Here is an 11726-nt window from a genome sequence, read left to right as displayed (position 1 = left end):
TTCATTAATGGAAAAATACATTGCAAATGAAAATTAAGATGGAAGTTATATTTTAGCATTTTGTTATGATTTGAATGTTAATGTCTTTTATGATAATTTGAGTTTTACTTTTTTTTTTTGGTAACAAATTTGAGTTTTACTTAAAAGCTGGATATATTTTTAGTAACTTTCCCCTTCAAAAATTTGTTATTTTTTGAGGGAGAATAAAAAATTTACTGTCAAGAGACTAAGGGTGCATTTCTTTCAAATTAAATTAAAAAAAAAAAAGATTTTGGGTTAAAAGGATCTAGAGATTTAAAAAAAAAAATTGAAACTATTTTTGGTTGCTAACTGTCAATTTTTATTTTTTTTTGACTTTTTAAGATTTGAAGCTCTTAAACTTGTAGGATAATTTTTTATTTTGAGGCTAAAAATGATTTTTTTTTTACAAATATGAAACGAACACTACAAAAATAAAAAAAAAGTGATTTTTTCTTGTTTAAAAAATATTTTTTTGTTCAATTTTTTTTCTTCAAACGAACGAGCTCTGAATATTAATCTTTTGAATGTTTTATGCACTAAAATGAATGACCACTCTAATATTACATGGTAGAATATATTAAAAATAGCGAAAATAATGCGAATATTGAGTTTATTGAAAATTGACTGATGGTGTAAAGTTGTTTATGGCGTAAAGTTGTTTTACACTGTTATTTAACAAGAATTTGCTATATTGTCATTTAAACCTTTTGACCGAAAATAATTGTCAAATAATGTAACTTTATACCATTTAAAGCAACTAAAAATAATAATTTTTTATTGAAAAACAACTATTTATTAAAATGCTACATATTTAATATAAAATGAACAAATTTTAAAATAAAATATGTGCAAATTTGCATATGATAGAAAGAATTATATATAAAGCAAAAGAAAGATATTTGTCTCCTGATATCATATTTCTGATTTATTTTTTTTGTATATGTCTTAAATTGTTTTGATGCTCTCTTCTAAAATATGTTGACTATTGGATAATTTTCTCACTTTTTTTTCCCAATTTTAAATGCGATAAATGCAATTATCAAAAGTCATTGTCATGTCTTAAAATATATTGGCTAAAATATGGGTCCTGCAAATATGTCTCGTTTTGGTTTTAATTTCTGTAGAAAAAAATTGTAGGAAAAGGTTCCTGCAAAATATTTTGTTTTTGAAAATAGTCCCTGAAGGGACTATTTTTGAAAACAATACATTTTGCAAGGACCTCTTTTAAAAAATAAAATATTTTGAAGGGACCTTTTTCTACAAAATAGGTTCAATCATCATGTGTCACGTATGCATATCATCATAAAAGTGGGGTCAGAGACTATTTTCAAAAACAAAATATTTTGCAGGGACCAAAAACAATAAAAAAAATTATAGAGACTAAAATTAAAATGAGACATATTTGTAGGGACCAAAACCATATTTTAGCCAAATATATTTATAAGAAAGTAAAGAGGGGACCTACCTTTCATATCGGATCACAATGGTTCAACTTCCTTTCTTTACAATTCATAATAGTTCCTCTTATCATGAACCATTTAAATGCACTGATGTCTAGTATATATTGATCTTTAGATCTTTTAGAACCTAAAAATTAAAATAAATGACATTTTAGAACTCGTCCATACATTTAAACCAATGTATTACCATAAGAGGAGTTATATTTGTACAACCAATTTTGTACAACATTTTCGACAACCACTTTTTCTTTATTCTTATTGAAAAAAACAATAGGGAGAGAAAGAGAAAGAGAAAGAGAGAGAATAAAAAAAATGTGAGTATGAGAGAGAGTGTTGTGTCTAAAATTATCAAAAAGTGGTTGCATAAATATCATTTCTCTTAGCGTAATGAAATACTCAACACTTCAAAATGAAATTTCTAACATAAAGAACGTGTAATATAAATAATCAGGCTTTGTATCATAGATATTTTGTCGTTTTTGTCGTAGTATATTTATGATCAATTTCGTAATGTAATGGCTACGGTTCATTTCGCTAATTTAATGTATTTTACAATAGGAAAATGTTATTCCAACAAAATTTTTGCTGTCCAACAACGTAATTTTATATGTAGATACATACAACATCGTTTTTTATTAGTTTTTTTCTCCCTCACTCTATCTTCGAGTTAAATCAATGATTATAAGCAGTGTATGATTTTAAGTATATTGTTAATATTTAGATCAAATAAATCTATTAATAATGGCCAAAATGGTTTGCACAAAATATAAAGTTTAAAACAATTATACCATTAAAATTTATAAAACTGCACTTACTCTATCAGAATAATGCCAATTCTATGTATGAATTATATGATGTACAAAATCCAAAACTTAAAATGTCATATAACATAATTTTTATCGTAAATGTCAATATATTGTTTGCGTAGAGTACATGTGGGGTCCATTTAAAAAGTTCTTATTAGTGGACTATCATTATAGATGCTCTTAACATCTTGTTGTCATGTCCATTCTTTCGCTTTCTCCTTAGCAATGCTCTTTTTATTTCCAATAGCCATGTTTTCTGCTAAGTTTCATATCCAAGGCTAATAATTCATGGCGGCCAGTTCATTATAATTGTTTTTCGATAAATTAGAATAAGAGTACAACCGTAATTCAACAAAAGTTTATTCACATGCCTAGTACTTCTACAGTTTTACACTTAATTTCTCATATTAGCTATGTTATACAGACGAATTCGGACACATCACGGGTGTATGTTGTTGGAACAAACCGACCCAAGTATACCCAACATTAAGCAAAGTTTTCCATTTTTTCACCCGCCATCCGAACCGACCCACCTGTAGGACATAAATCTTTCGGTTTTTTGGTTTCCCGGTCGGGTTAAACCCATCTGTCCACCCCTAAGTGTGCCTATACTTATTTGGATTTGTCCCTAAACAAGTATTTCTTAGCATGCCTCGTAATAATAATATCTTAAGTACGTTGTTGAACGAATATAAGTTGCGAGAAAAAGCAAGGCATTTGAACCTATGTTAGCTTGACAATATTAAAGTAGTTCATGCACACGAAGGTTTGTTTGCATGAGTTAACCAACAAGTAGATCACTCATGCTATAAAATAATAGATTTTACAATAATACAAAAGAGTAGGATAAATATTAGATGCATCCATATTCCATACTGAAAGATTAATATTTATTTCGTAAAAAAGTGTTTATTTTAGCTATCAAAGCATGTTTTTATGTTAATGTTTGAAAATGTTTTTATGTTAATGTTTGAAAGTGGTTCAGGGATAAATAACTCACTTAGTTGAGTTAAGAGATTAAAGAAATTAAAAAAGACTAGAGTTTGACTATAATTCGAATCTTGACAATGGAATTAATATATCTTTACTGTTATTTTTTTGTTTGTTTGTTTTGAATTACGTGTCTTATATATACGGTTAATTAGTTGTATACGAGTTGTCAACTTAGTGGTAAGAGTTCTATGTTGCGGTCATAATATTCAAATTTTATTGAAAACAATTGTAAAATGACTATTAACAATGACATAGGGAGGGGGTGGTCTAAGGGTCATAGCAACCCCATCAATTCTTTTGTAATTTAAATCTTAAATTAGTTTTTTCTTTAAGCGATTCATTAATAAAAGAAAAATTATATTTAGACAATCATTTTATGATAACTCTCTCTCTCTCTCTCTCTCTCTCTCTCTCTCTCTCTCTCATGGCTTTGGTTGTTACTCAAAGGTTGTGTTTTTGTTCTGCTCACACTTGGATTTTTATTTTGTGGTGTCGGGGTTCGAACCCCGAACCTTGCATATATTATGCATTGTCCATACCAACTAAGCTAAGTCCACGAGGACAATCCTGATTGGATTGCCAATCTTTTAGGTGTGTTTGAATTTGGGTTTGGAAGAAAAATAGAGGGAAGAGCCTATTTTTCTTTTTAAAAATAAATTAAATGTGTTCTAAATATTATATGATCATTTTTTAAAAGAAATTTTATATGATAATTTATAATGTTGTTATTTCAATTATTTAAAAAACATTTTCTAATGTCTGTAATTTTTTTTTTTTAAAAAGTAAGTGTTTCCCTTCAAAATCCTCGATCCATACACGCATTTAGAAGGTTCGTCACGGATGTAATATTTTCTTTGTAATGAGTTTGAAGTATCCTTTATGCCCATCATATAATGTTGCTTAAAAATCAACATTAAATAACTATAGATAATTAGATATATATTTAAAACCTCAAAAATAAAATTAAAAAAAGATTATCACATAAAGTCGTTCTTCCTTTAATTTAAATATAGTCTTTATCTGTCACTACATCACTCTAAGAGGTAACTTAACACATATTAGAAAATGTATTATCATGTTGATCTTCTATTCGCTTCTTGGCTTGATTCTTCGTCAAATCTGCAACATGTATTCGCACCGGAGCTTGTACAAGAATGATTCCTTTATGATATTTGGTAATAGCTTTCATCGAGACAACATTTTAACCAAACAAGTAACAATGGGATCACTCATTCCATCACGCTTAACATCCTTATTTATATGTCTTAAATCATACTCAAACTAAGGATTTCTACCTCCAAATTTATTTATTTATTTTTTGAAGAAGATCCTAATTTATTACATATCCTAGTTTTAGAGTAAAGACCCACTTCAAAGGCTTGCAAAATATCATTTTTTTTTATGTCCCCATCCTTAGCCTAAGTTCCATAATTGTGCTTCCATGAACCAGCTTCCCGCCATTTACCTCAGTAGATATGCACCATTAAAGCGTGCTTCTAAGTTCCCGTGAGTTTAGTTCAGTTTGTAGGGACAATGCATATTTTATGTAGGGGTTGGAGTTCGAACCCCAGACACCCCACTTCTCCACATTAATTATGTAAGCTACAGCCACTAGACTACTTGACAAAAAAAAAACGTGCTTCCAAGTGAAACACCACAATTTAAACTCATCACTGGTTAGTTTGATATCACAGCATATTGCATCCTTCTTAACAATAGATTTCATACCTTTGATATGCTCCTCAACAATAGTCAATATAAGATGACTCTATTTCAAAATTGTGTTCACCCTCCATCTTCACGAGTTTATATCTTTGTAGAAATTGCGTACACATTTTTCATTAAGATCTAACTCACCCATCACCTTGACTTTACTTTCTTTGTTACTAGTTAGTTGCCCGCACATGGAAATCCCCCTCTTGGTTATTTCCTTTAATTATTAAATATTTCACAAAAAGAAAGTTAATATAGAGATAACATATTAAATAGTAATTAAAAAAATTAAATAGTACTCCCTATATTCTCTATTTTTTTTGTACACTCACTATATTCCCTTTTAATTATCGGTTTGAGGTTATTTACACAAACCAAAAAACAAATAAAATTTGTTTCTTTTGTTAAAATTATTTATCTATTCAATATAACACACTATGTACTATCTTGTTATATCTACTTTTCTCTCTTCAATAAATACTAGGGTAATATTGACAAGGCAAATATTGCATTCCAATTTTAAAATAAAAACTAAATAATAAGAACATTTTTTCTACACAAATTGACAAATAAAAACGAATGTATAGCGTATTTATTATTATTATTATTATTATTATTATTATTATTTTTGAATAATCATATTTATTATTATTGTTTTTTTCTTTGAAGGAATATTTATTATTATTGTTGTGACAAAGAAAACATAAAAAATATATTTGTCAACACACATTATAAAACAAAGTTAGAAAAATAAATGAGATTGAGACTGTATATCAGTCATTTATAAAATAAAATGACTCAATCAATTATCACGTAATCACATTGTTTGAAAATGTTTGATATAATACTTATAAGTTTAATATGTTTGATATAAAACTTATATTTTAACATGTTTCATACAATCTAAGAAATATTATAATCTGACGTCAAATATAAAACTTATAAATTTAATGTGCACCAATTTACTTTTGTAAAAAAAGATACAAAAAGTTATGCGATTAAGCTATTAATGTATTGTTTTGAACAATAATCTAATTTTTTTTTAATGATCAAGACGTCTTATCGATCGACCCATGCAATTATACTATCCTCATCCTTAATAATTACTGCTACATTGAATAATAATAATTTTTCAACTTCAATATTTTTTATTAAAAAAAGTCATGGTAGTGTTGCATTCTCTCCCTGTGAGAAGTTCCTAGTGTTCTCTCCCTGTGAGTACTTCTCTTGAAACCAACAATATAGCATCTCTCACTAAATGATGAGGAAGATGAGCTCAAAATTGAGACCGACGAAATTCTTGCACAAACTAACGATCCTCACCTCTCCTACATGATGATGAAGAATATTGAATCATTCTAGAGCTCAATTAAAGGTTTCAAAATTCAAGAGATCGTACCATGGTCATACATCTTTCAATTTAAATATAAACATTCTTAATTGATCGTCATAGTGTTTGTAAGTACATTGCCTCCTTTTGACGGAAGGAGTTGTCACGTTACCCAAGTATGTCCCTTCCATCACCACTCTCACTCAAGGCTGAAGATATCTAATCCAGTAGGATTACAATTGAATTAACATTTAAGTCCTTTGCATTATCGATTTAAAATGCCCTCCAAATGCCTCGATTTAAAATACCCTCCAAATGCCAACTCATAACAATATAAATCACTTCAAAAATTGACTTATAAAGTCATTTAAAACTGAGTTAAATATAAGTGGAGATTTAGAAGGAAAAAGTTACAAGGACTAAACTTTTTTTTTTTGAACAATTACAAGGACTAAACTTAAATATAAGCATTGTGTAAATACAAAAAATAACATAAGTTTAATAAAAACCCATAAAGAGAGGTTTAGGGCATATTTTTTTAGCCTACCTTAAATATAAGCATTGTTGTGTAAATACAAAAAATAACATAAGTTTAATTTATTATTAAAATATGCCCTTTATTTATTTTAGCCTACCTTTAATTTCAATAAAAAAAACCCATAAAGAGCAGGGAAACGCAATCCGATAAACGAGACAATCCACCATAAACATAAGTTTAGTCCTTAAACAAATGCCTAGGAAACACTCTAAAGATTCAAAATAAAAAAAAAATAATTGTTTGCCTGAATGGAAGTATTCACGTAAAAAAAACCATTCAGAATATACTTCCATTCAGTATCATATGTTTGCTTCTCACATGTTAAATTCATTCTTACAAAATAGAATAAAATGCTTAAACTACCACAGATTCGAAACAGAGGGATTAGTCTATATCAATACAAGTTTTAACATCCTCTTACACAACAACAACTCATTGTAATAACATTAATCAATGCCCAATTTCCTATCTATAAATAGAGCCTTGCTATATGGTACGAGATAATATGCACACGAACTGCACAACATATTGATATACATGTTAGATTCTATCTTATTGGATGCTAGCTTATAATTTTTTCAAAATAAAAGACACACCAATGTAAAATAAACACTTAGAGAAGTGAAAACATGCTTGAATTGTATACTCCAATATATATCCACTGCTTGACGCATCATTGAAGAGGCAATGAAAAGCTAAAGTGATATATGAAAAAACACCCACCACAAGAGAGAGAGGTGTATACGATTTCTCAAATTCTAGTAAATAAACATGTATGTGATACTGTACCCAAATAAAAATGAAGAAAAACTCAAATGACAATAAAAAAAAAAACTAATCCGTGCGTGTGCAACGAAAATACTGTCGTGCACTTAAGCTTTTTCCCTATAAATAATTCACAAACCTTTAAAAAGCTAACATTGTGAGTTATAATTATAATAACTAAGCATAGACCATTCATTATTGCACATCAACCATTCATATAATAACATAAGCAATCACCACATGCATCCATCTATCAAGTTACATGGAGGCACGATGCTTCTGGTGGTTCTTGCAGGTAAACAATCTCAGACTATATGCATATCATAGGTAACAAGGTAACGTGTTCATAATTGGTAGTGATAAAATTCACTGACAGGATCCTGCCAGAGTACAAACCCCATGAATATTTTTCAAAATTACAAGCATACAGATACAGTTTTTTAATTCTTGTTAAAACAACGTATTATCAAAAAAACACATGGCTCTGCCATGACTAAATTATCAATATATCAACATATTTTGAGCTGAACAACAATCACAGCAATCATCTCTAAATGCTACAGTTCACTCTAAAAGGAAGATTACTCCGTGTAATAATCAATTTGTTCTCTTGATTATGTGGGATCCACTGTCACTATCCACAATGTCACTAATTTCACCAACTTGGAGAGCATAAGTTGCATCTTCGAAAGGCTTCTGCATCTGGCCACGACCAAAAGAACCTTACAGCCAAAAAAGACCATATTAGTTCAACTGAAAAAATATTTGTTGTTAAAAAATATTATGCATATATTTCACTCTATATATGAAAGCAATGATTGAATGTGTAATAGATCCTTTAGGATTAGAGGGGTGCTAGCAACACATTATATAAACACTCTTCTCAACACACTCCCTTGTATTGATTAAAATTCAAATGGGTCTCAAATAAATTTGGTCGGACTCATCTTAATATCCAATCATTGGAAGAGAGTGAGTTGAAAATAATATGTTGAGTGTATGTTACTAGCATTTCTTTTGGGAGGTCTAGGAATTTGATTTCATGAAGACACTGTTATCTTCATAACCAAATTTTCAGTTTCACACAAATTGAAAGATCAGCTGTATTAATGGACATTTGAATTATAGCTCTTTAATTCACATTCCAACAATATTGTATTTGCCTAAAGCTAATGCTAGCTTACATTAGACCACAGAAACATCAAGAAGTCCAACAAATATTCCATCACAACATATTGTTCAGTCATTGCAGTTTACAATAATTATTAGAATTCACAATGACATGAAATGTGAATTATTTAGCTACCATTGGTAGAAGGATGGAACTAGAATGTAATGTTTAGGATTGCAAAAATAAATTCTTCAATTAGATTATTTAGAAAGTAACAAAAAAACTTAAGGGATGCTTAAGAAACATCAGGGGAAAGGCAGCACTCCTGGGGCTAAAATTGTTTAAACTTGTATAGAAGACCAAATTACTTTGAAAAGAAATTTGTAAGTTGCTTGATAGGATGCACAAGAAATAAGCTACCATCACAACTCTAATCAAATTAAGATCCTTACGACAATCATAATCTTGTAGCTATTCTTCTTAGGCAGAATAAAATCCAAACCATTACTTTCTAGTAAATTACAACCAACATAAATAACAGAAATGAACCAGGCTCCTCCACTCTTAATTCTTATTATGTTCTTTTTTCACCAAGCAAAAACAAATCCCTCAAATAACAACCAAACCAGTATTGTCAATTTTGGATCGCGTAAAATAGCAATTTGTGCAAGCTATGCTACACTAAATGCTATAGCAACACTACAGCCACAATATGACAACATTTTGCACCAAATATTGTATCACCGAACAATAGCAGTGACATTATACCACCACTTTAGCTTCTATTTCGAAGACACTCATACAACCCGACAAATGTGATTTCGTTCAATTAATTCTTTTTTTTCTTCTTCATATTTTTATCAGTGTCGATTGTCAGTGTCGTGCTTCATAGAAGCAAAACACTCCTCAGCTCACAATTTTTACTAATTTCAATTAACTAAGATAAATTCTTATAACATATTCACATTCAACAAATCCATCAATAACAGTAACACAATAACTAAATAAACTCGTTCAACTACCCTAGGGTTAACATAATTCACTAAAAATCGAATTCAAAAACACATTCACACAAACGAATATCAAGAATCTGAAACTTGCTTACCAAGATCGCCACCGCGTTTAGCAGAGCTACAATCAGAATACCTCGAAGCAAGATCCTCAAATTTGGCCTTACCAGTAAGGATATCCTCTTTCATTGAAGTAAGAATAGCAACGGCACTTTCACGAGTAGTGTTCTTGATGACGTAACCTTCTGGATCTTTCCACGAAGCTTTTCTTCTAGAACCTTCGTGTTTAATCAGTATGTGTGAAGCCCTAACCTCAGCGCCGCCGCGAGATGAAGACATTTTCGCTTCTTTCTTCTTCTTGTTTCGGTTTTCTTCTTCCGCCGTCGCCGACGAAATTGATGTTTTCTTTCTCTTCCGATCGGAATCTATCTTCGCCGTCACTGTGTAATGAAACTCAGTTAACTCGCGAATCTGCTTAGTATTTAGCTATTTATAGAGTCGAGAGGTTATCTGGATCGTTCGTTTTAGTTGAATCTTGTGGTTCAGGATGAATGTAGCCTATGTGATTTCAAATTGTCCCCACCTTTAATTGTCACCAATACTTAGTAATAATTTATGATTTTTCTATCGTGTGCAAATTTGCATATGTTAATAAGTTTAAAATAGAAATTTTATATTGAAATTTACACATTTAATATTAAATATAAAACTTTTGAATATATAAATGTTGTTTTCTAAGAAAAAGTTACTACTATTAGTTGTTTTAACATTTGCAATGTTGCTCATGTTAAACAAACCCATAATTTATTTATTTATTTTTCTCTACAATAAATATCAAGTGTGCATGTTTAAAAATTGTTCAATATGCATAAATGCTTTGATGCACATGATTCAAACTTGTTGGGACCAAGCTTTGAAAGACATTGTTCTTTATACTAATTATATGCATACTATTCATTTGATACAACATGCAAATGTCTCTCCTAATCGGTATGGAAATGAAATAATCATTATAAGAAAGATCATAGTTAAGCATTGAGAGTTTTAACTATGTCACATTCTTATGGAGGGAAATATGAGCGGTGACTATTTAGTCATAGAACAAGGTCTACTAGTGATTTGTTGATTTTGCTTGATCCTTCGCTTGTTGCTCACGCAGATAGTATGAGTGGTGTCTATCATCGCTTGTCTTTTCTCTTGTAACAAAATGCTTAAATTAGATTACCAAAAATAAATCACAATATATTTATGAGAGATGATATCTGTACAACCAATTTGTGACAACTTTTGTACAACTTTCTCTCTCATACTCACATGATGGTCCTATCTCTTCATTTTTCTCTCTCCATTGTTTTTGACCAATAAGAAGAGAGAAAAACAAAGTTGTCATGTAATGGATGTACAAATATCATTGCTCTATATTTATAGTATTATTTGTGGAGTTTAATTTAGTTTTAAAGAAGTATTTACAAAATTTAATTACTATACTATAATTACTTTACGTATTTATATTTATACAATGATATGTTGTCACTTCAATTAATGAATATGACAGCTCATGTGTCTGTAACACATCATTGATGTACGTGTAAAATAATTATACACTAATAGAGGAGTTTCCTAGTTAAATTCTTATTTACATTAATACACATATGAATAATTAGTATATTGTGTTATTGTACAATAATTTACGCATCCATGTTGGCACGTCAATGAATATGACAACTCATGTGTTTTCATATTCATTAATTGACAAGATAATACATCATTAGATACATGTCTAAAGTAATTATACGTTGACAGAGTATATTAATTAAATTCTACAAATATATGAACAATTTATGCAGATAAAATATGTGAAATATTTTATTCCAAGTGAGGTTTCATAAATAATTAAGACAAATTATAGAAAACTTCAAGTAATTGCTATTGCTATATTATATAAATAAATGCTTAAAAAACGTTAGAACTCACAAGAA

General features: G+C 29.5%; 1 protein-coding gene across 1 annotated transcript; it reads right to left on the bottom strand.

Moving 5' to 3' along the window:
• Positions 1-7945: 7945 nt before the first annotated feature.
• On the bottom strand, positions 7946-10221 carry LOC11422570 (peptidyl-prolyl cis-trans isomerase Pin1). Its single transcript, XM_003629293.4, has 2 exons — positions 9843-10221; positions 7946-8348 (listed from the first exon to the last, which is right to left on the bottom strand). The coding sequence occupies exons 1-2, from the start codon at positions 10084-10086 to the stop codon at positions 8224-8226; spliced, it is 369 nt and encodes a 122-aa protein (XP_003629341.1). The 5' UTR covers positions 10087-10221; the 3' UTR covers positions 7946-8223.
• Between the last annotated feature and the right edge of the window lie 1505 nt (positions 10222-11726).

The sequence above is a fragment of the Medicago truncatula genome, chromosome 8 (genome assembly GCF_003473485.1).
Source record: "Medicago truncatula cultivar Jemalong A17 chromosome 8, MtrunA17r5.0-ANR, whole genome shotgun sequence".
NCBI classification, from domain to species: domain Eukaryota; kingdom Viridiplantae; phylum Streptophyta; class Magnoliopsida; order Fabales; family Fabaceae; genus Medicago; species Medicago truncatula.
Note: the sequence above shows the minus strand (reverse complement) of the source record. Positions and strands in the feature narration are given on the sequence as shown.